General features: G+C 36.4%; 1 protein-coding gene across 3 annotated transcripts in view; it reads left to right on the top strand.

Annotated features, from left to right (window-relative positions):
- The window catches only part of RB1CC1 (RB1 inducible coiled-coil 1), a 94,569-nt gene that overhangs the window by 48,403 nt on the left and 20,241 nt on the right, over positions 1–25,925 (top strand). For all 3 annotated transcript variants that reach the window (XM_058528694.1, XM_058528691.1, XM_058528692.1), the window contains 10 exons: positions 1,429–1,613; positions 1,783–1,969; positions 2,052–2,133; positions 2,653–2,714; positions 4,099–4,202; positions 4,959–5,085; positions 5,175–7,075; positions 22,333–22,498; positions 25,104–25,212; positions 25,318–25,558. In XM_058528694.1, the coding sequence (XP_058384677.1) occupies positions 1,429–1,613; positions 1,783–1,969; positions 2,052–2,133; positions 2,653–2,714; positions 4,099–4,202; positions 4,959–5,085; positions 5,175–7,075; positions 22,333–22,498; positions 25,104–25,212; positions 25,318–25,558 (3,164 nt within the window). The remainder of the gene's footprint in view (positions 1–1,428; positions 1,614–1,782; positions 1,970–2,051; positions 2,134–2,652; positions 2,715–4,098; positions 4,203–4,958; positions 5,086–5,174; positions 7,076–22,332; positions 22,499–25,103; positions 25,213–25,317; positions 25,559–25,925) is intronic.

Here is a 25,925-nt window from a genome sequence, read left to right as displayed (position 1 = left end):
TACTGAGGATGATTTAACAAATATAGAATTTATTTTATTGGAAATAAATTTACATCTTTTCTTTTGGCAACACATAAAATATGTGCTTTTGGTGTCAGGAAATCCTTTTATTAGTGTTCTAGAATTTAGATTTGGGGATTGAGTCTAAATTTTTCTTGGATTCAGTAAAAAGTAATTGAAAACCTGTTAAGACTTTAAGAAAGGTGATAAAAGCAGTAAGTTATTTTTAAATAGATTGAATTACAGAAAAAGTACATATATAGTTGAACGTGTAGCATATTGAAAGAAAAATAAGATATAAAATTGAAATTGCCTTATTTTTCAGATATTGAACCGTTTTGACTTTCTTTTAATATACATCATTTAAATTTAAATATTTTCATGATATTTAGAAAAGCATGAAACATGGAATAGAAACGAGAGAGTGAGAGCTACCAGAATGTAGGAAGACACACTTGCTGTCCTTTGCTGATGGTGTGCTAGGGTCCCTAGAAAGATAATTATTTACAGTAGCAAGTATGGCAGTCAGATAGATGTGCAAATCCTAAAACTTCTATAACATATTAACTAGTAAATAGAGTAGGAAAAAAACCCTATAAATACGATAAAAATACTTAGTAATAACCTCATCAAAGTGTCTTTGGACTTTTTTTTTTAAAGTGTTTGCTGTTGAGTTTTTGTTTGGCTGAGTGTACAGAGGAAGACTATTTTAAATATGGCACATCTGTCTAAATTAATTTATAGAGTAAACACAATCCGTATTTAACAAAATATGCAGAGTCCACTTATGATAATAAATGAGTAAGGATAGCTAAGAAAAAGTCTAATATTTCCTGTGAAATAATAAAATGTACTGTAAAATTACACAATTCAGTCATTGTTCTGAAGATATGAGCACAGATCAGTGGAACAAAATATAGTCCACAAATGCTAGAGAGGGGAATGACTTTTCCATAAATAGTGCAAAGTCAATTGATTGATTTTTTTTGGGGGGGGGTATATCATATACTATTGAATATCATTGGTTAGATTAAATTAGTTATGTTTTTTCATGGCTTAAAATCATTGATCATTTTTTATTTAATGTCATGCTCTGACTGACCCGTGCTGTTGTAGTGGGAGGGTAGATACATAGGTTCTAGTTCTAATTTGGCTATGAAGTGTGTCCTTAAATAAGTTACTTTATCTTCCTAGGTTTCATTTTTTTCCTAGCCTGAAAATGGAACAGAATTAGATGAGCACAGATTTCTTAAAAACTCTGAGTCTTTTGTTATGAACACATCTACTACATTCAGAAAAGTGGGAGATTTTAAAATCTTGTTTGAAAGTAGGACGGTTTATGTTTAACATAAAGATTTTCTTCTTAAATGAATGTTCATGTCTTTCATGAAACAAAGTTAATATCCTTTAAAATATTTTCTCTCAAAGGGATTTTTAGCTAATCAGATGAGAGCTGAAAACTTGAAGGATGCATCTGTATTACCTGATTTGTGCCTGAGTCATGCAAATCAGTTGATGATTATGTTGCAAAATCATAGAAAACTGTTGGATATTAAACAGAAGTGTACCACTGCCAAACAAGAACTAGCAAATAACCTACATGTCAGACTAAAGTAAGTCATTCTATTATATCTAATTTAGGGTGTTTAGAGTTGATGCTTTTATTTCTCCCAAGTGATAGAGTAATTTTCTCTAGTCACTATATTGAAATACTTGATTGGTTGATTAACTTGGCATTAGATTATTTTTATAGAGTTTGTATGTCTTGATTTCATTCTATAGGTGGTGTTGCTTTGTAATGCTTCATGCTGATCAAGATGGAGAGAAATTACAAGCTTTGCTACGCCTCGTAATAGAGCTCTTAGAAAGAGTCAAAATTGTTGAAGCTCTTAGTACAGTTCCTCAGATGTACTGCTTAGCTGTTGTTGAGGTTGTAAGGAGAAAAATGTTCATAAAACACTACAGGGAGGTATGCAAGTTGAATTCTATTTTAATTGTGTATGAGCCTTAATGATTGGTGTGTGATATTAACATAAGCTTTCTTCCTTTAGTGGGCTGGTGCTTTAGTCAAAGATGGAAAGCGATTATATGAAGCTGAAAAGTCCAAAAGGGAATCCTTTGGGAAATTATTTAGTAAGTGTTCTTCATTAATAACTTAAATTTATTTTTTAAAGAAAAAATGCTCTTTTTATTTCATAGATACGAATGTAGCATTATATAACATGTGTGTACTATTAATTAGCAAGAGAGCCATTCCTTTCAAAATCTATAGGGTTTGGGGCTGGCCCCATGGCGTAGCGGTTAAGTGCGCGCGCGCTCCGCTGCTGGTGGCCTGGGTTCGGATCCAGGGCGCACGCCGAGGCACAGCTTTTCAAACCATGCTGTGGCGGCGTCCCATATAAAGTGGAGGAAGATAGGCAGAGATGTTAGCGCAGGGCCAGTCTGCCTCAGCAAAAAAAAAGAGGAGGATTGGCACGGATGTTAGCTCAGGGCTGATCTTCCTCACAAAAAAAAAAAAAAGAAGTCTATAGGATTAAATTCTTTGTTAAATTTTAAATATGAAGAATTGTCAAATTTTTTTTTTTAATGGAGATTTTTTTTTACCTTAAATAAAATTGTAAAATAACCGTATCATTTCTTTTTTTTAAACAGGGAAGTCTTTTTTAAGAAATCGTCTGTTTAGGGGATTGGACTCCTGGCCCCCATCCTTTTGTGTATGTATTTATTTTCTAACCATGACTAAATTCTGTATGTATTCAAACCTTTATTTCAGAAATAGAGATATTTATCATAAACTTACAGAAGTTTTTTTTTATTACATAAAAATGTTTTTGACTTTAAAAGCCAGTTGTCGTAAAGCTTTAAAATAGTCATAGTTTTTGATCAAGAGTCTTCATAATGCAGGAGGATAAGTCATACTACACTGTTAAGATTGATGGGAATACATTCTCTTATTCTTACTTTGTCTTTCTCCTTCCCCTCCTCCTCTCCCTCTTTCTTTACCTTTCCCCTCCCTCTTTCCCTCCCTCTCCTTGCCCTTCCTTTTCCTCCTGTCTTCTCCCCTCCCCTCCCCTTTTTCATTCTATTATCATCCCCTCCCCTCCCTTCCTTTCATTCGTGTTTTGACAAGTCAGAATAGGGTGATTCTTCAGGTAGTCTTCATTGAAACAATGAAAAATAGTATATTTCTAAGCCAGGATTATCTGGGGACCATTAATTTTATTACATGAGAAAAATGATTCCACGGTCATAGAAGTTTGGGAAATGCTATAGTTTTTTTTTTATTTCTCCTCAGACATATTAATTAGCTGTTAAACATGTTTCTGTACTGCAGGATTTCTTAGGGCTTTAAATATATATATTTTTTAATATCTGAGAATCAGCCATGTCATAGGAAGGGTTTCCCACACTCATTTATTTGGGAACCCTGTTGAATGAAGAGCATCTTGACATCTCTAAATCTACTTAAGTAATGATTGAAACAATTGGAGTTATTTTAAAAGATAACATTTCTTGGTAATATTATAAAGAAATGGTAGGACTCACTAGATAATTATTTTTTAAGGAAGCTGAAATTGACTAATAGTTTGTAATTTGGAAAATATGTAATGGAAAGATCAAATGAAGGGCAAGGAAGTGTGTTACATAGGAAAAAATGATTTTTACCATGTTAAAACAAGAAAGCATGCTAATAGGTGATAGGAATAGATACAGAGCTAAGGCTGGAGAGATCTTCATGATCATTCTATATAGGTCAAAGAAAAATTTGGGAATAGCTGTATGTACTAGTGAAACAAATGAATTCCTTTAATGTTGATAGGAATATTAGAATTCCCATAAACAGAGAGGGGAGGAACAAGCACATCAGTTAATCACCAACAGCTTATGTGTCTCAGTTATTTAAGACTCAAAAAAATAGTATACCATGTTGTCATGGAATAGTCTTTCATTTGATTTTATTATTTTATTCTTTTTCTTACATGTGACTAGATCATTTGAAGCATTTTTTCTTATTTGCTATATTGAATCTGATTATAGTAAGAAACCTTTTATAAATTTGTCCTGTATATTTTTTGGTAAATTATTTTTTTTGTACAGACACAGAAGCCTCGAAAATTTGACTGTGAACTTCCAGATATTTCATTAAAAGATTTACAGTTTCTGCAATCATTTTGTCCTTCAGAAGTTCAACCATTCCTCAGGTAAATGTCATTAGTATTTTTAACTTTGTCATTAGTTATCATGTTAATGTTTTCATTATTCTGGAGGTATGGAAAGTAGCACCAGTACTCTTAGGAGATGCCCAGAATAGAGAATTATTTTATGATAGACTGGCTCTCCAGTGGCTCCTTTAGGAAATTTCTGGGGAATGTAAAAATAATCAGAAAATGAAGATTAAGTAGAAGGAAATTAATGCTTTACATGCAATTAATTCTTTTCTAGTAGTTACTCTGACTTTGCATACTGTGGAAGATTTCTGATTTATCACTTTAATGATTATGTCTTGGGGCCGGCCCCGTGGCTTAGCAGTTAACTGCGTGCGCTCCGCTACTGGTGGCCCTGGTTCAGATCCTGGGTGTGCACCGACACACCGCTTGTCTGGCCATGCTGATGTGGTGTCCCACATACAGCAACTGGAAGGATGTACAACTGTAACATACAACTATCTACTGGGGCTTTGCGGAGAAAAAGGGGAAAAAAAGGAGGAGGATTGGCAATAGATGTTAGCTCAGGGCCGGTCTTCCTCAGCAAAAAGAGGAGGATTGGCATGGATGTTAGCTCAGGGCTGATCTTCCTCACAAAAAGAAAAAGATTATGTCTTAGGCTTCTTAAACTATTCCTGGTATTGATTGAAAAGATGATAATTAGTGATTATTGGTATAGATTAAAATATTTGGTGGTAGTTACCAATCTTCATTAAGAAATCACAAATCTAATTTTATTGCATTCTGTTTCAGGGTTCCCTTACTTTGTGACTTTGAACCTCTACACCAGCATGTACTTGCTCTACATAATTTGGTAAAAGCAGCACAAAGTTTGGATGAAATGTCACAGACCATTACAGATCTACTGAGTGAACAAAAGGCAAATTAAGTTCTTTCAAATGGTTTCGTTCATTAGTGTAAAATGTTTATGTTGCTACAGCTCTATAACCCTGTCTCTTTCTTTTTCAGGCATCCATGAGTCAGACATCCCCACAGTCGGCTTCCTCACCAAGAATAGAAAGTGCAACAGGAATTACAACTACTACCTCACCAAGAACGCCTCCTCCACTCACTGTTCAGGATCCTTTATGTCCTGCAGTATGTCCCTTAGAAGAATTATCTCCAGATAGCATCGATGCACATACATTTGATTTTGAAACTATCCCTCATCCAAATATAGAACAGACTATTCACCAAGTTTCATTAGATTTGGATTCATTAGCAGAAAGTCCTGAATCAGATTTTATGTCTGCTGTGAATGAGTTTGTAATAGAAGAAAATTTATCATCTCCTAATCCTATAAGTGATCCACAAAGTCCAGAAATGATGGTAGAATCACTTTATTCGTCAGTTATCAATGCAATAGACAGTAGACGTATGCAGGATACAAATATATGTGGTAAAGAGGATTCAGGAGATCATGCTTCTCTAAATGTCCAATTGGAAAAATGTAGAGTTGTTGCCCAAGACTCGCACTTCAGTATACAAACCATCAAGGAAGACCTTTGCCACTTCAGAACATTTGTACAAAAAGAACAATGTGACTTCTCAAATTCTTTAAAATGTACAGCAGTAGAAATAAGAAACATTATTGAAAAAGTAAAATATTCTTTGGAAATAACACTAAATGAAAAACATCAAAAAGAACTACAGTCTTTAAAAAGTGAATATGAAGGCAAATTTGATGCACTAATAAAGGAAAGTGAAGAAAATGAAAACAAAATCAAAAAGCTGAAAGGAGACTTAGTATGCCTTGAGGAGGTTTTACAAAATAAAGATAATGAATTTGCTTTGGTTAAACATGAAAAAGAAGCCGTTATCTGCCTGCAGAATGAAAAGGATCAGAAGTTGTTAGAGATGGAAAATATAATGCATACTCAAAATCGTGAAATTAAAGAACTGAAACAGTCACGAGAGATGTTGTTAGAAGACTTAAAAAAACTCCATGTTGAAAATGATGAGAAGATCCACTTGTTGAGGGTAGAACTTCAGTGCTTAGAGCAAAGTCATCTAAAGGAATTAGAGGACACACTGCATGTCAGGCACACACAGGAGTTTGAGAAAGTTATGACAGACCACAGAATTTCTTTGGAGAAATTAAAAAAGGAAAATCAGCAGAGAATTGATCAGATACAAGAGTCTCATGCCACAGTTATCCAGGAAAAAGAACAACAGCTACAGGAATTAAAACTCAAGGTTTCTGATTTGTCAGACATGAGATGTAAGTTAGAGGTTGAACTTGCACTGAAGGAAGCAGAAACTGATGAAATAAAAATTTTACTTGAAGAAAGCAGAGCCCAGCAGAAGGATACCTTAAAATCTCTCCTTGAACAAGAGACAGAAAATTTGAGAACAGAGATAAGTAATCTAAACCAGAAGATTCAGGATAATAATGAAAGTTATCAGGTGGGTTTGGCAGAGCTAAGAACTTTAATGACAATTGAAAAAGATCAGTGCATTTCAGAGTTAATTAGTAGACATGAAGAAGAATCTAATATGCTTAAAGCTGAATTAAACAGAGTAACATCATTGCATCACCAAGCATTTGAAATAGAAAAACACCTGAAAGAGGAAATAGTTGAACTGCAGAGTAAATTGGACTCAGAATTGAGTGCTCTTGAAAAACAAAAAGATGAAAAAATCACTCAACAAGAAGAGACGTATGAAGCTATTATCCAGAAACTTGAGAAAGACAAAGAGAAATTTGTCTTGAGCTGGGAACAGGACAGAGAACAGTTAATTCAGAAGCTTACTTGTGAAAAAGAAGAAGCTATTCAGACTGCCCTAAAAGAATTTAAATTGGAGAGAGAAGCTGTTGAGAAAGAGTTATTAGAAAAAGTTAAACTTCTTGAGAATCAAATAGCAAAAAGGTAAGAATTAACTTTAGTCTGTAACTATAAAAGTGAAAAGATGATTCAAATTTTAATTATGTGTGTAATCACAGTACCTTGATTTACTCGTTTATCTTAGGTGAACTGAGATATTTTTATGAAGTAAAAACTTTTACTTTTTAAATAATCAATGTTTCTTATGAACAGTTTAAAAATCATAGACTACATAAGTCCATTAGTGGCTTTTAAAAATGGATCAGTATTTTAGATTTCCAGAGAAGTGATTTTTTAAAAAAAAAAATGTTTTCAGGAGCTTCTTTGCCTTTTTTATTTCATAAATTTCTTTCTTTTGGTTTATTTGAAGTTTTTTCCCTAAATTCTTTAGTTGAAAATTACTTATTTTATTTTTGTTAAATTGTGTATGTATGTCTGAAAGATAACAGTTTTCTTTGAACATTGCTTAGTAAAGGCTAAATCCTAGACTGGGGCTATATAGTTTTCATCGTTGTTATTTTCTTGATGTTAAAATTTTAGTTATTTCTTCTGTGGTTCAAAAGATAATGTTTTTAAATTCCAAGTTTTATACATTGGTGGATTTTTTTGCATTTTTATTGTTGTTACTGTCTGATGTTACTGCCTTTTGATCAGAAAAAATAGTCTTCAATATTTCTACTCTTAAAAACTTATTGATGGGCCGGCCCCATGGCTTAGCGGTTAAGTGCGCATGCTCCGCTGCTGGCAGCCCGGGTTCAGATCCCGGGCGCGCATCGACGCACCGCTTCTCCCGGCCATGCTGAGGCCGCGTCCCACATGCAGCAACTAGAAGGATGTGCAGCTATGACATACAACTATCTACTGGGGCTTTGGGGGGAAAAAAATAAATAAATCTTTAAAAAAAAAAAAAAAAACTTATTGAGGGGTTTTGTGACCTAATAAACAATTTCTAGAATATTATCAGTTCTATCATTAATTCTTCCAAGTAAATATAATTATAGGTAGGTATATATCATATATTTTGACCTCCATTTCTTACCTTATCACGTTTACAGTCTCGTGATTGATTCTCTGCTGTGTAATGTTCATGTATTGGTGTACAGTTAAACTTCCCCTTCTGTTTTGAAAACAGAAACTCTATGTATTCTGAGGGGATTAGAGGGTTTAATATAGGAATTAGAGCCTGCATGAATGTTGAGAGAGCTGGGGTAGCTAAGGTCAAGGGAGTCACTGCTGAAAGCCAGGAAAGCTCTAAATAAATTTCAGGAAAACAGACGCTGAAGCACCCACCAAAGCTGATGGTTTTCCATGGCTCACTAGGAAGCTGCTGCAACACTCCAGAGTCTCTTCAAAGCCCCAATGATGTGGCTCAATCTGCACGAAATGGGTAGTTCTCAATTACTTGACAGGAAGCTACCGTGAAACTGCATCTTGCTACAAACACCTCTGGAGAGTAAGCTTGGGCTGCTTTTCTACACTCCAAACCTTGCACTTGTTCTTTTCATTGGCAAACTTGAAGTTATAAAGGGGATTCAGGAAAATATAGAATCTCTGCATTACAGTGCTGATCAGATTCTAGAAGAGGGGTGAGAACAATGGCAAGATGACAGCAGACAATCCAGCACTGTACACCCTGTTTTAAACTCAGCAGTCTTAATGTATGTCTTTTGCCCCTATTGAACTTCCAAATAAAGACCCTTACGATATGTTTCTGTCTAACATGATTCAGCTTCTATTTCTCACATCACCTCAGATATCCTCACCCTCTCTTCAAAAGGTGAGACTGAAACATGTCATTCTAGCCATTCTAGAATGAACATATTGATGTTCATTCATCTTTCTGTGCAGATGCAATCTCTCTTTGATATTCTGTCGGTTGAATGCTGAAATATAGGGTTAACTACCATTATCACAACAAATATTACATACTAGAAGAATGGGAGAAGGGGATAAAGATAAAAAGTTAATTAATATGTACAGGCTTAATAGTCTATTTCTATAACTATCCTTGCAATCCTAGTAAGTATTTCCACCTTCTTTTATTGCCCACTCCATTTTTTACCTTAGACATTGCCTCAGCTGATTTTACTTCTTCACCTGAAGAGGCTGCCATTAATGATCCTTCTTGTAATACAGTTGCTCTCATTTTTCATTTGGCTCTATCACTGGACACGGCAGTGCCAAGGGAAACCCTAGAAAAGCACCTGACTTCCAGTAATATTCCTCCGTGCCCTCATTGTATAGGACTGTTTCCCCTTAGTAATTAAGTTCAGTTTTATCAATACATACAGCAGCCTCCTCCTTTGTATATTGGTTCAGTGGCATGAGGCACCCTAAGTAGCCAACTGGTAGTTTAAGCTTCCAGTTCAGTAGGACCCTGGTTGTGTCTCCTAGTAAAGGAGTTCTTTTTTGGGAAACTAAGTCAGCTGTCTACATCACATGGCCTAAAATTCTAGAGACAGGAAGCAAAATTTTTGCTCATGGCCCATTGAGGTAATAGAGTAGTTATTCCAATTTCTGTCCTTTGTTCTTCAACTTATGTGTTCTCATTATGGGAGAATTAGTCTCACAAAGTGGTGTCTGGTTCAGAGCATGTATTGCATTTACCCTAGCTATGCAAAACGTCAGCCATCTGGTACCGTAACGGAATTTCCAGTAGATTGGTCCACGGTTGTATCAGGACAGCTTGCTTTAGAGATTGGCATATTTGGTAAGATCAGTAACTTCCATGGGCATGAGGCCATGGCTATACATCTTTCACTGTAAAATGAAAGCCCTTGTTCAGAAGCAATTCTAGTGGAATACCATAGCAGTGAATAAGGCATTTTGTAAGTTCAGGAATTGGGGTTTTTGTGGAAATATTGTGGGTATGGCAGGTAAATATATATGGAGAATAATGGACTGTTCTGGTTAGGACAGATTACTGTCCTTTACATGATGGAAGTTGTTGATTATGATCAGTCTGCCACCAAGTGGCTGGCTAGTCACCCGAGGTAGCACTGCAATATCAGGGGCTCAGTGTTAGTTACTAGATGTATAGAAATCTGTATTGCTGAGCCCATACATAACCTCACTCCCTGCCGCAATGAACAGTTTGTTCCTTAGCCTTTTGAACAGGACTGGTGAGGCTGGGGAAGGAAGTTGACTGATATTCTCAGAATGTTCAGCTTGCCCATGTGATGATTAAGAGGTTCCTTGCAGTGGGACGTATATACTCAGAAGACTTATGTATCCTCATACTTTGTGCCCGTTTTTGAGATGTTCACCTATATTTCTCTTCTGCAAATCTTCTTGTCGCTAGGTTTTAATCTAATTTCTTCCAAAACCCTCAGTGGGGCTCTAATACTTCAGCTGTGCTTTTGAATAGTGTTGGCATATTGTGCAGTCATCAGGAAACCAGGCCTGCGAGTTTTTTCCCCTCTTAGTGAATGCCAGAGTTGTGATGGAAGAAAAGGATGCAATGTAGCAGGAGTAAGTACCTTGTGAACCTGAACCTCTTGTACCTGACTTCATGGCTTGATGGATTAGACAATATCCACTTTATGATGGGCAGCCTCAGGTAACACAGTAACTTGGGAGACCATTCACTCTTTCATTCTCTTTACAGATCTAGTAGCAAGCCATAAGCTCTTTTACAAAAGGAAAATAGTTACCTGCTTCAAAATCCTAAGGGTCCCAGATATGATTCTCCTTTAGGACTTGCCAAAGCTTCATACAATATCCATTTCTTCTGCATACACTTCATGCATCTGCTGGGAAATATGACCCAGATAGCAGAGCAACTTGCATGTTAGTGTGGACCTTCTGGAAGAGAGCCTCTTGGTCTGGACTTTACACAGAACAGGCAGCCTTAAAAGTTATTTGGTAAATGAGTCAGAGCAGCATACCCATATATAATATATTGCCTCCAAAATTCAGAGATACTCACCTACCAGCAGCTTGTCCCTTTACCTTAGAGGGGACATCTCACATGCCCAGACCACTGGATACTTAGAAATTTTACTGTGCTGATATGCTCCTGAATTTTCATGGGCCTTATTGCTCACCCTCTATCACTCATGTGTCTTGCTTGGGTAGCTCAGGTTGTTGTTACTTCCTGTTTACTAGGGCTAAGAAGCATATTGCCATAAATGTACTGGATTAGTGTGATATCTTGAAGAATAGCAAGAACACCAATATCCCTGCCAACTAGATTTAACGGAGGACTAGAGAGTTGATATAATTCAGAGATAAGACAGTGAAAGTATATTACTGTCCCTGTAGGTAAAATCAAACTGCTTCCTGTGGTCTATACCAAGAGTTGACAAAGTGGCCTGTGGGAATCCAGCCCAGCACTTATTTCTATAAATACAGCTAGATTGGAATACAGCAATGCCGTTTCCTTTACCTATTCCCTGTGGCTGCTTTTGGCAGAGTTGACTAGTTGTGACAGAGATCATCTGGCTAATGTTTTTACTATTTGTCCCTTTACAAAAAAAATTTGTTGACCCCTGGTCTATACAGTATTAACAGGAAAAGAGGGGGAAGAAATCACCAAATCAACAGCTACATGTCAGATAGTAGTGACATTGTTGGTTTGCTCCAGCAAAGAGATCATAGGTGAAATAGCAGTTTTATTGGAGTCAACCTGATTAAATTGATGATAATCCATTGATTGTTGTTATATGTTTTCTAGAGGACACATATTTAACTTGAATGAGAATGCAATAGGAATCTCCTCTCCTTTGTCATTTGGAATGAGAGATAGTTGGAGGGATTTCACTTGGCTCTATCTACCATAATAATACTCATTCCATGGTAAAAGGACCAACAGGAATTCCCCAACAGTTGCTTTTATGTCTATTCCACTGAGATTCTGGGTGTAAGGATATATCTCTTAGCTGTGGTGAGAGACCTACTGGGCCCAAAGTCCATTTATGACCTGACTATCAATAATCTCCTGGTGCTCCAGGATGGCATTAGAATCCCCTCCGAGCCAGTGTTCAGTAATCCCAAAAAAGTGGTTAGTTACCTTCCCTGAATACATAGCCTGGAAAATGGCCACAGGTCCCTTTGATGAAGACTAGAAAGTATATGTAACAATATAAAATTTTAGCATTGTAGTTGGTGACTGACTCAGGTCTTGGAATTGGGTGAGGGGTAGTGATTCTCTTGATTTAAGTTGGATCTCTGAACACCAGGTACTGTTTTTTTGTTGTTTTATTTTTGTAGGCTTTTATTTATTTTTTTATTGTGGTAACATTGGTTTATGACCTTATATAAATTTTGGGTGTACATCAGTATATTTCGATTTCTGTATAGATTACATCATGTTCACCACTCAAAGACTAATTACAACCCAGCACCACACACGTGCCTAATCACCCCTTTCGCTCTCCTCCCTGTCCCATCCTCCCTGCCCCCTTCCTCTCTGGTAACCACCAATCCAGTCTCTGTCTCTGTGTGCTTGTTGTTGATTTTATCTTCTACTTATGAGTGAGATCATACGGTATTTGACTTTCTCCCTCTGACTTATTTCGCTTAGCATAATACCCTCAAAGACCATCCATGTTGTCACAAATCCCTGGATTTCATAATTTCTTATGGCTGAGTAGTATTCCATTGTGTCTACATACCACATCTTCATCCATTTGTCCCTTCATGGGCACTTAGGTTACTTCTAAGTCTTGGCTATTGTGAATAACGCTGCAGTGAACACAGGGGTGCGTGTATCTTTACGCATTGGTGTTTTCATGTTCTTTGGATAAATACTCAGCAGTGGAATAGCTGGATCTTATGGTAGTTCGAGTCTTAATTTTTTTTTTTTATAATTTTATTTATAAATTATAAAAGCCCCAAAGCCCCAGTAGATAGTTGTATGTCATAGCTGCACATCCTTCTAGTTGCTGTATGTGGGATGCGGCCTCAGCATGGCCGGAGAAGCGGTGCGTCGGTGCGCGCCCAGGATCCGAACCCGGGCCGCCAGCAGCGGAGCGGGCACACTTAATCTCTAAGCCACGGGGCCGGCCCCCAGTCTTAATTTTTTGAGGTATCGCCGTACTGTTTTCCATAGTGGCTGCCCCAGTTTGCACTCCCACCAGCAGTGTATGAGAGTTCCCTTCTCTCCACATCCTCTCCGACACTTGTTATTTCCTGTCTTGTTAATTATAGCCATTCTGACAGGCGTGAGGTGATATCTCATTGTAGTTTTGATTTGCATTTCCTTGCTAGTTAATGATGTTGAACATCTTTTCATGTGCCTGTTGGCCATCTGTATATCTTTGGAGAAATGTCTGTTCAGGTCTTTTGCCCACGTATTAACTGGGTTGTTAGTTTTTTTTTGTTGTTGAGATGTATGAGTTCTTTGTATATTTTGGAGATTAACTCCTTATCAGATATATGGTTTGCAAATATCTTCTCCCAGTTGGTTAGGTTGTCTTTTCGTTTTGTTGATCTTCCTTTGCTGTGCAGAAGCTTTTTAGTTTGATATAGTCCCATTTGTTTATTTTTTCTGTTGTTTCCGTTGCCTGGTCAGACATGGTAGTTGAAAATATGTTGCTAAGACCAGTGTTGAAGAGCATACTGCCTATGTTTTCTTCTGAAGTTGCATGGTTTCAGGTCTTTTATTCAAGTCTTTAATCCATCTTGAGTTAATTTTTGTGTGTGGTGTAATATAATGGTCTACTTTCATTTTTTTGCGTGTGGCTGACCAGGTTCCCCAACACCATTTGTTGAAGAGACTTGCCTTTCTCCCTTGTACGTTCTTGGCTCCCTTGCTGAAAAGAAGCTGTCCATAGATGTGTGGGTAGATATTGTTTTTTAAAAAAACAGTTTTAATAAGCCATTATTGGCCCGTTCTATGATAGCCCTAGGGGCAGCCACTGCCAAAATTTTTTCTGGGTCAAACCTTCTGTTTCCTCTGGCTCTGCTGCCTGTAATGGCACCACATCACGTCTCTGGTTAAGTGCTGCTAATTGACCTCAGCCACTTCCGATTCCTGTCATTTCCATTAAATTTTGTCTTCATTCCCTGTCCTGCAGAGCACTACTACAGAGCCTTTTGAGGTTGTATTTCTCAAAGCCTTGGTGAAGGGAGTATTCTCTGGACCCTCCCAGGGTATACATAATAAATCCCTTCCAGTATACCTATCATCACCGTCATTCTTGGGTGATTCAAAGGTCACTAAATTCAGCATCATTAAATGGTCAGTAAATTTGTTCTTTAAAGGGCCAGATAGTAAATATTTTAGGATTTGCTGGTCACATGCAGTCTTTGTCACATTTTTCCCTGTGTGTGTGTGTGTGTGTGTGTGTGTGTGTGTGTGCGCGCGCGCGCATGCGCATGTGTGTTACCACCCTTTAAACATGTAAAAACCAGGAGCAAGTGGTTCTCTAACTTTGGTCTCAGTACCCTTTTTCACATACTCAAAAGGTATTGAGGACCCCAAAGTGATTTTGTTTATATGGATTATATCTATCAATATTTTCTGTTAGAAATTAAAACAAATTTGAGATATTTAGTCATTTTAAAATAATAAACCTACTACATGTTAGCATAAATAAGATTTTTTTATTGAAAACTATTTTCTAAAATGAAAGTTATTGAGAAGAGGGGCATTGTTTCATTTTTTGCAAATCTTTAATGTTTGGCTTAATGGATTCTGATATCTGCTTCTGCGTCTCATCTGTTGCAATATCTTTTGATTGAAGCATATGACAAAAATCCAGCCTTTCACTCGTGTAATTGGAAAAGAGAGGAATATTTAAATAGCCTTTTCAGATACTTATGGATATTTTTCCTTGATACTAAATCAAAAGCCAACAAATGATAATTTCTTAAATGTTAGTTTCGTTGTACAGTATGGAACTGTGTGAATGAATTTTTTTCATACTCTTTATGCTAGTATCCATTGAATTGATCATTTGAAAAGCACTTGTTCACTGAATTATGCACATCTTGGAAATGTTGATACATTTTATTAAAATAGAAAAATCACATTTGTTAATATAGCTACCAGTGTTATTAGAAAGATCCTAGGTTGCGGGAAGCTCTCAAGCTTATAGTGGCAGATACAAGTGTTCTAAAGTTTTACTTTCTTTTTCGAGAGTCACATTTTATCATAGGTAACAAATTCTGTCACTTGTTCATTGAAGTAACAGGCTCACATTGATCATTTTTGAGAAAATGTCAAAAACCCAAGTCTTAAATAACCACAGTGTCATTTTTCAGATAGAAATAATGTACCGTGAAAAGAGTAGCTAGTTCAGCACACAGCCAAAACAATTGTACAAGTACTTTTCCATGAGACAAACATACTTTGTAAGTGGCAGAAGTGCTTTATATGTACTTCTCATTTCGTCACAAAGAATATTAAAAAGATATGTACTCAGTGGTCAAGATTTGATTACTATATCAAGGATATTCCAAAATAAACCTGCCTTTTTCTTTTTCACTTTGAGTGCCTTGAAGTAAAGGATACAATGACTAAAACTACAGTTTGGTGATACTGTCTTTAATTTATGTTAAGGTTTCAACTATGTTATCATCTGTGCAAATTTCAACAAGGTGTAAAAGACAAATCTCATGTTAGTATTATGAAAATAGTTTAGACCTTACCAATCCTCTGTAAGTGTTCCAGTCATCCCCAGGATTCTGTGGAGGACAGATTGAAAATCATTGGTGTAGAGAATGGTTGGCAAACTGTCTGTAAAGGGCCACATTGTAAATATTTGAGGCTTTGTGGACCAAATGGTCTCTATCCAAGCTACTAAACCGTACTATCCTAGCAAAAGATTAGTGAGACAATATAAATAAATGGGTGTGGCTATGTTCCAGTGAAACTTGACACAAACAGGTAACAGGCTACATCTGGCCTGCAGGCTGTTACTTGCCTTCCTGTGGTCTACAGTGTCTCATCTTGGCATCTTATGTTCCTTTAACGTTGGCCTTCAGGTCCGGGTTTCAGACAGTCAACCTAGCAAACTGTTAATAGCTAACATTGAGTCTAGAATCTCTAGTCATTACATCCATACAAATAATTTTGGCCTTATTCAGCATTATGTTTGTCCTTCCTGTTCTTGACTCCCATTGGATCCATTCCCTTACATATTTACTACGTTTCTGCCAAAATAAGTGCAATCTTGGCAACTACAATTTCTCCTTGGGTAGATTTTTTAACTCCCCTGGGATCTGGGGATTTGAAAGTAGCAGTGGGTCTGTGAGTAATGCAGTGCTGGGAGAGGTTGTTGAGAAGGATCAGCTTGTTGAGAAGGGAACCTCAGGCAAGGTGACACTAATCTCAGATAAGGGAGAAGAGGCTGCTGCTGCTGGCAAGGGAGGCTTGATGAGATTTGGAGGGACAGCTGGGACATCTCCAAAACCTTGCCTCTTATAGTCACTGGATCCCAGACAACTACAATTGTCAGCTCTTCTGCAGTGGAATGCCCTGGTCTACCAGAGTTTTATTTTGCACTGGTGGTAAGGTCATTACTGCCTTCAGGTTGAAGCAGATCAGAGAATCAGTTCCAGATTCCTGTCTTTATGGTTTTTTCCCCTAGGATTATATTTGTTTTTGTCTGGATTGAGCTTAGAAAACAGAACCTATTTTAAATACTCCACAATTAAAAGGTTTAATATTAGAATTAGAACTTACATGAATTTGGGGAGAGCTGGGGCAGTGAAGGGTAAGGGAGTTGCAGCCAAAGACCTGAGCAGTCATCTGAAGTACTGAAGCTGGTGGCTGTTGGTAAATGGCTGCAGTTCTTGAGAGATTCCTGCCAGTTGTCTACTGAGACACTAATGCAGGTAGTTCACTTGGAAACCCTTTGTGAATCTTAACATTTCCCAAATATCTGACTACAGCCACTTCTGGAGATTGATAGACTCTCTCTTTCTCTGTCGCATTCCAGGACTTGTGTGGGTATCTTTCATTGGCAAACTTGAACCCAGAGCTTACTGGGAAGGGGATTCTGGATAATGTAGTTCTTGGCTTCTCTGTCATGCAGAGGAAACATTTGAAAAGGAATGAGGAAACCTTTGAAAAGAAATGATGCTGATGTGATGACACATGATCCAGTATATCTCCCTGCCTTCCAGTTTGGTTGGTGGTACATATGCCAGAAGCCACATTGAGAGACCAACTGCCCAGGAGAAACATTTGTAAGATGTAAATAAGAGTATTAATTATATTTGTAATGTCAAAGAGCTCCCACATGTCAATAAGGAAAAGGCAAACAATCCATTAGAAAAATGGGCAGAGGCTATGAACAGACAGATCAAAGAAGAAATACAAATAGCAGATATGTGAGTAGCTGTTCAGTCTACTTGGGATTAAGGAAATGCAAAATTAAGATACCTTTTTTCCTTTATATAACTGGGAAAAATTAAATCAATAGTATACATTATTTTTGAGAATTTAGGGGAAAGAACTTTCTCATACACTTGTGTACAAAGAAAATGAGTGCAGAATATATGTCTGTGGTTTGCATCTGTCTGGAAATCTACCTACTACACTATTCATAGTCATGCTTCCAATGAGTAATTGATGTGGATCTGAGTGAGTATGGAGCATTTGAATTTTGTAATTTTAATCTCTTATTTTTTTAATCTCAACAGAAGAGTTTAAAAAACCCATGATAAACAGTATTTGTTTACTAGGCCCACACCTAATATAGTCATTGACAGGAGAGAGTTCAGGCATCAAGACAGTCAAGTTTTTATTCAGTGCAAATTTTCTAGTTACTAGAAATATTGGGTATAATAGAACCTTTTGCTAGCACACACTAATTTATTAATGGTGGGGAGAACTATCAACCAGAGATGCTTTATTTCAAGTTCTATGTAATGGTATGAAAAATTCCCAGCTGATAACAAATTGAGTTCCAATCTCTAGGCCTTTTAGGGTATTAAATCAATATATGCAAAGACAGGATTATCTAAGTTTCTCTTTTGGGGGGGCATTTATTGATAAATTGATTGATAAATTTCTTAGATTTCTGTGCTAGCATTGCTAGATCAAATATATTTTTAACTGAATTGTGAGATACTGTAATCTTTTCTTCATGCCTTCCCTCCCACACAACACACACATAGCTGTTTACTCCCTAAAGAAAGGCAGGCAGTGGTGCTATAAAAAACAAAACTTATTTTAGCTGTTACTGTTTCATTGCTAGGGTTCATTCCCCCTGATGTCAGAGCCGTTTTGGGTCTTAGAGTAATGTAAAATAAAACAATGACGTGGCTGATGATCACATGGAACATTTTCTAGTGGGAGCCTCAAACAATATGATATAGTATGGACTTTTGGTCAGACTAATAATGTAACCACAAGAAATCCCTGTCCCCAGGACAGCATGATTATCGATTGTTCTTCATGTCATAAACTCTTTTTGCTTTTACTACCGTAAGTCTTTTACCTTACAATTCAGCATATTCTCTGTGCTAACCATCTAATGTGCTCATTCTGAGTATGGGGGATGATTCTGTGTTTATTAAGACAGTGGAGTCTGTACGTTCTTACGTGCCTGGAACTGTCTCCTCCCCTACCTGCTTCATCGCAGCATAGCACTGACCCTGAAATAAAGACAACACTCTCCCAGAGTGCACCAGGTAATCAAAAATGCAAGACATCTAGAAATTATAAGTACTACCTACCTGTGCATGCATAGGCGCACACACATGCAATTTGACCACACTATTTCATTCTCTCTTATGGGATTCTTAGCGTCCTTTTTCATGCTGAAACCTCCTTCAGACTTTGTTACTGTGCTCCAGTGATCTGACCATTATCCTCACAGTAGTCTTTTAAAAACCTAAATTCACACTATATCTTTTTCTATAGACAAAATTCTTCATGACTTTACATTGTACAGTCATGTGTTGCTTAATGATGTGCATACGCTCATCGTTAGGTGATTTCATCCTTGTGTGAACATCAGAGTGTATTTACACAAACCTATTTGGTATAGCCTACCACACACCTAGGCTGTATGGTATAGCCTGTTGCTTCCAGGCTACAAACTTGTACAGCATGTTACTGTGATGAATACTGTAGGCATTTGTAACACAATGATAAGTATTTGTGTATCGAAACATAGAAAAGGTATAGTAAAAATACAGTATGAACAATAAAAAATGGTACACATGTATAGGGCACTTACCATGAATGGAGCTTGCAGGACTGGAAGTTGCTCTGCGTGAGTCAGTGAGTGGTGAGTGAGTGTGAAGGCCCAGGACATTACTGGACACTACTGTAGACTTTATAAACACTGTACACTTAGGCTACACTAAATTTATTTAAAAGTATTCTTTCGTAAAAAATTAACCTTAGCTTACTATAACTTTATAAGCTTTAATTTTTTTAACTTTTTGATTCTTATAACACTTAGCTTAAAACAAACACATTGTACAGCTGTACAAAAATATTTTCTTTATATTCTTATTCTATAAGCTTTTTTCTATTTTTAAAATTTTGAAATTTTTTTAAACTTTTTTGTTGAAAACTAAGACACAAATACACATTAGCCTAGGCCTACACAGGATCAGGATCATCACTATCACTATCTCCACCTCTACATCTTGTCCACTGGAAGGTCTTCAGGGGCAGTAACATGCGTGGAGCTGTCATCTCCTATAATAACAATGCCCTCTTCTGGAATACCTCCTGAAGAACCTGTCTGAGCTTCTTGAGGAGGTGTCACTCTTTTCAGAAATATGTCGCTGGTGGTTTGCTTGGTTTGTTTCCTTTTTTCATCATAGATTTGCTTATAAGCAGATAATGCACCATGAACATTCCTCTCTATTAATGAAAACCTTTCGGCGTTGGGGTCCATGTTTTAAATTTTTAAAGGAGTTTGGTGAGGTCTGCAAAAGCTTCTGCTAACCCCTTCCCTGTCAGTTTTTTGGAGGGTTCTTTTTCTTCTGCAATTTCCTTTTCTCTTGACTCTTTTTCAGATATGCAACATTATGACAGTTATGACTTTACTAGGCAGTAGGAATTTTTCAGCTCCATCATAATCTTATAAGACCACCCTTGTATATGCAGTCCCTCGTTGACCAAAATGTCATGTGGTGCATGACTGTATTTAAAATAAAATCCAAAACGTTTACTGTTCATGGTCTGACTTCCCCCTACTTCTCTAACTCATTCCATACCATGCTCTGCCTTGCTTACCTGCCTTGAACCTGGCTTTTTCTTTTCCCCATACCACTTCGCTTACCTTGTAACTATAGGGATAATTCAAGGTGTGTCTCTTACTTGCAAAAGGTAGACATTAGCCAAACAGTATTGAAGAGAAACTAATTTATAACCCTGCCCATACAGTCATGTGTAATTTAAGGATGGGGTTACGTTCTGAGAAATGCGTCGTTAGGTGATTTTGTCCTTGTTTGAACATTATAGAGTGTACTTACACAAACCTAAATGATTTGGCCTACTACACACCTAGGCTATGTGGTACTAATCTCATGGGACTGCTGTCTTATATGTGCTCCATTGTTGGCCCAAACATTGTTATGCCAGTGCATGACTACCTAATTTTATCTGAAGCATTTTATTGTTATTATACTGAATCTCTATATTCTAGTTCCTCAGTAACACTTTGATTTATGCAGTCTGTCAGATTTCCATCTGGACTATAGTTTTTATCTTGCATACCCTTCTCACCTCTACCCCTAAAGGTGAAACTTTGAAAACAAATTCTTTAACTTGTCCTTTTAATTAATTGTGATATGGAATAGGGGTTTCCCCATTCAAGCCTTTCTGGAAACAAAGCAAGAAGTCTCAGACTTGGATAGAGGCATTGTGTCTCAAACTGCATATTCCATATTTGGCCATGGAAAGCGATCCCCTAGGAGAAAACAGGCAGCAAGTTTATCTGAAGTATTAGATTTTATCTAATTTGGAAGTATGAATAAAAGAATCACAATTAACAATTTTCCGTATGATTATCAATTGCTACAATATTAATAGTGTGATCATTTTATAATTAGTTGAGGAAATTACATATGGAATAAATAGAGCAAACACTTTTAATATCCATGTTGATTGTAAAATGTATCCTAATTCCAAAAACATTAAAGTGTCATTTAAAATTGAATAAAAGAGGAGCCAGCCCTGATGACCTAGTGGTTAAAGTTCGGCAAGCTCCACTTCAGTGGTGCAGGTTCGGTTCCCAGTCGTGGAACCATACCCCCTGTCTGTCAGTAGCTATGCTGTGGAGGCAGCTCACATAGAAAAACTAGAAGAACTTACAGCTATACACAACTATGTACTGGGGCTTTGGCGGGCAGGGGAAAGGAAGAAAAAGGAGGAAGATTGGCAACAGATGTTAGCATAGGGCCAGTCTTCCCCTGCAAAAATAAAATAAACAAGCTTAAGTCAAATAGCCTTACAAAACAAAACAAAATTAATCAAAAACCAAAGCACTTGGCACTGCAAGTGCCCTCCGTCTCTCAATAAAAAGAAAAAAAATGGAATAAATGTACATTTAAAACAATCTGTTGACTTAGTTGCTAAAATAGTTTGGGAATATTTACTAGCATGGCAGTCTCTTTCCTGTGGTTTTAGCATATTTTTAACACCTTTGATGGGATTAATTATCTACTTCTTGGACAAACTTTTTTGATGTAAAGGATTATTAGGTTGAAAGTAGGTAAGATTAACTTCTATACCAGAAGCTAAAATAATTATTAACTTGTATTGGTGCTTTTCTCCTTGCCTTGTCCTCTTCACTTCTCTGGTGCTAACCTTAGGCGTTAGCAAGTTTTGAGGGAAGTGAATATGAATTCAGGAACATCTGTGTATGCTGTGTTTGAGCATTTAAGTTCAGCTTTAGGTTTGTGTTATTTATTCATTAGCTAACAAAATGAACCAAAACTTATTTAAAAAATTAAAAACTTGTTAACATATGTAATCTTCAGGTATTTCTTTTTTCACCTCTCAGTCATCATGTATATTGCATTTGTAGGAATAACAAAACTGAAATTTGAAGCTAAGCTCCTGCCAGGTATATTGATTTTTATATTGAAAACATTACTATTTGCTGCTGGAAGCAGATCCTGAATTTATCAGATTAAATCATTTAATCCTGTTGGTGTCAGAGAGTTTATAATCTGTATTAAACTTTACCCTTTTACTTGTTTCCTTTCCTTGGTAGATAAAAAGAGAGAGGGTTCGCATAGAAATATCTTTAACATAAAGTAACTACTGTTAGGTTTTAGGAAGATATATAGCCTTTTGATGTTAACGAATTATGATATTTGGTATATTTGTGATTACATCTGTAATTTTGAGAAAAATTTTAATACTGTATTTAATTTTCAAGTCCTACTGTTGAATCTACCAGAGAAGATTCTTCAAGCCTAGTTGCTGAACTTCAAGAAAAGCTTCAGGAAGAAAAAGCTAAGTTTCTAGAACAACTTGAAGAGCAAGAGAAAAGAAAGAATGAAGAAATGCAAAATGTTCGAACCTCTTTGATTGCTGAGCAACAGGTATGTTCCCCTGCCCTCATTTCGTTTGTTTTAGGCCTAAAAAAAGGTAAACATAAATTAACAAATATAATTTCTTTGTGTAGCGGAGGGTCTCTTTTATCTTCAATGTGATTTTCCTACATTGACTTTGTTAATATTTATTCAATATCTTCTTCATGATAAAAACATTTTCTTTTTAATGGTCATTATGTCACATAGACAGGTGCTTCAAAATGAAATAGTCCTAGATTAGAAATTAGGAAATGTGAATTCTGTTTCTGGTTTCTTAACTACCTGTGTGAGCTGGTTACATCGTTGAACTTCTTTACAATTCCAATTAGTTTTTTGTAAAATGAAAATGTTTATACTACTACATAAATGATATTTGTATTTTTTTTCCCTAAGCTCTAAAAATTTATTATTCCAAATTACGTGCTGATCAGTACAAATTTCTCGTACTTTGTATAAATTCTTATCCCTATGATAGGCAGGTGGTAGATTAAGGAGGAATAGTGTTGAAGTTTGCTGATTCACTTATTACTATTGACCAGTGGCAAGAGGTGAAGCTTGTGAGGTAAGCAGGGGCCAGGCCACTAAGGACTAGGATACCTTGTTAGGGAGCTTGTACTTTGCCTAAAGTACTGGACAACAGTTGAAGAGGAAATAAAGGGATTGGGTTTCTCCTTAACCAAGATTGCCCACTGGGCTGTGGAGAAAGAGTAGAGGACTGCAAGATCCAGGCAGGTGTAGGAGCAGTTGAACGCGCGCTGTTGTAACTCAGGCTGGAGATAATATTGACATACTTTTTTATCCTGAGGAATAGATTTCTGAAACTGGTACACAACATTTTCTGGTGTTTTCTTTTTCCTAAAATGGTATGATTAAATTGATTAATGTCTTTTTAAAGTTTAGAAAAAATGTCAATCAGGGAAGGGAAAGAAAATACGGAAGTGTGGTTCAAAACCCTTAGGAACTTTAAAGTTAAAGGCCTGCGAAAAGAAAGAAGAGCCTGAAAAAGGGGAAGGAGAAAGAGTAACCAAGAAAAAGAGGAGTGTGGCTTCATAGAAGCCAAGTTTAGAGAGGGCGAATAGCCACCAGTTTTAAGTAAGAATTACCAATGACAGGGTCAGTAATGATGTTTTTAGAAATCTGAATTTGTCCATTCTTTTGTATGATTCATTCTACATAAAACAGGCTTTCTTTCTCATTCTCTTGCCTTCTTTCTCTTGGTGTGCTCCTTTGTGAGCACATACGCACTTTCAGATTTCCAAAATTAAGTAGAGGATGAATTAGCTGATGGAAACCAAAAGCATAAAATGGACAGGTATCTAATTTAAATTTAGTTCTTCTTCTTTTAAGGCCTCTTTTAATATTTTTAAAAGGAGATTAGGAGAGGCAACTTCTAAGGTGCCTTTCTATTTTAAATAGTTTGGATATTAAGTCGTAGTTATTTAACTTGATTTGTAGCTGGTTTTATATGGGTGACTTGGGCATAGTTGGTTCCTATCTTAACTAGCCCTTGTCTCTAATGTGCTTATTATAAATTGTGTTAACTTTTCTAAACATTCATTTCATGTTACAGAAACAGCAAAGATCATGAAAATGAGCAAAATGACTAATATACCATTATGAATATTTATTAATTTTCTATACATAATATATATAGCAATGGTTTAATACAAAAACATATCATAAATGTTCCTTTTGAGAGATCTTCCTGTATGCTTTCTGGCTAGAAATGATATTTAACTCAATACTGAATAAATTCACTAATTTTCATCTAAGAATGCCACCTTCTTGTTCAGTCTCCCTGTTTCTGGCATTATTGGCATAATGCATTGATTGAAGGATGATAGACTCCAATTTTGGAAATAGAAATGCTCAGTAGATGGGAAGAGTCAATTTAGATCATTTCCTCATTCATCTATTGCTCTTAAGTTTCAAGAACATCTTAATGGAGAGGTTATAAATGAAATTTTGACTGTTCATCATTCTTTATAAAAGAAACTGTGCCATCACTATTGTCAGATTGACTCGAGATCTGTGCAGGCAGTTGGATATATGAGCTTTGCAGTAAGACAGCTTTTATAAAAGCTGGGGAGTAACAAGTCTAGCCATTATAAACCAGAGGTGCAGTGGCCATTACAAAAGTCCAAATAAGTGGAGGCAATGGGATAAAGTCATCACTATAATGTTACTGTGGTATTTATGATTTAGCTAAAGACAAAAGGAAGATTCCAGAGGCAGGAAGATTACTAAAAGAAAAGGTAAAGTGTATAACACCACTCGTTAAGTTGATTATTTTATTCCTTTCTTTCCTAAAATTTTAAAATCATTTGCTAATGCTTTTCCTTTGACAGTAAATAAATATGTGGGCAATAATGAGAAATAGAATTCATTTTCAAGATATTAAATGGGAACATATCTTAATATGGAAATAGGAAAATACAACCACACTGTATTTACCACAGTATAGCATTTTTATTTAAAAATAAACATCATTTGTGAATTTTATCTTCTCCATATACAAATGCACCATGCAAAAATATTTGCAAGTTTATTTTCTTTAGCCCTAGCTGCTGTATATGTGCAGATAATTTAAGCAGTTGTCATTCTGTTGTTCCAGACCAATTTTAACACTGTTTTAACAAGAGAGAAAATGAGAAAAGAAAACATAATCAATGATCTTAGTGATAAGTTGAAAAGTACAATGCAACAGCAAGAGCGAGATAAAGGTTAGTAATTTTTTGTAATACCATATTTTTAATTCTTTTTTAAAATTAAAAAAAATCATATGAAATGTTTTGTAATGCTTATTTCAATTTGGGGGCGGGCTTCAGATTTGATAGAGTCACTGTCTGAAGATCGAGCTCGTTTGCTTGAGGAAAAGAAAAAACTTGAAGAAGAAGTCAGTAAGCTGCGTAGCAGCAGTTTTGTTCCTTCACCGTGTGTAGCTGCAGCCCCAGAGCTTTATGGAGCTTGCGCCCCTGAACTCCCAGGTGACACAGAGAGATCAGCCGTGGAAACACAAGATGAAGGAAGAGTGGATTCAGCAATGGAGACAAGCATGATGTCTGTACAGTAAGTACATCTGTCTTCAACTGTCTTAAAGAACAGAGGCTTTTAAACCACTAGTGCACTTCTGTAAGCCTGAAGCTCTGAAGATAGGAAATACATTTAGCACTACTGATTGTATATCTGGAAGTTGTGCCATTTAAATTCTTTAAGCTATAAATGTGAGAAATATTTTAACGTTACAGATTGTGTGTCTATATGAATCGCTTTGGCATGTTTTCATACTATACTTTATATGTGCACCAAAATTTTCATAGGCTGCCAGCATAAGGATCACTGCAGTAGTGTTGAGCTATTCTTATTTACAGGGAGTGTTTAAACTTTGAGGTTCAGTACATGGGAGGAAAAGGTGTTAACTACAGCAACAAATATA

The sequence above is a fragment of the Diceros bicornis genome, chromosome 33 (genome assembly GCF_020826845.1).
Source record: "Diceros bicornis minor isolate mBicDic1 chromosome 33, mDicBic1.mat.cur, whole genome shotgun sequence".
Lineage (NCBI taxonomy): Eukaryota > Metazoa > Chordata > Mammalia > Perissodactyla > Rhinocerotidae > Diceros > Diceros bicornis.
Note: the sequence above shows the minus strand (reverse complement) of the source record. Positions and strands in the feature narration are given on the sequence as shown.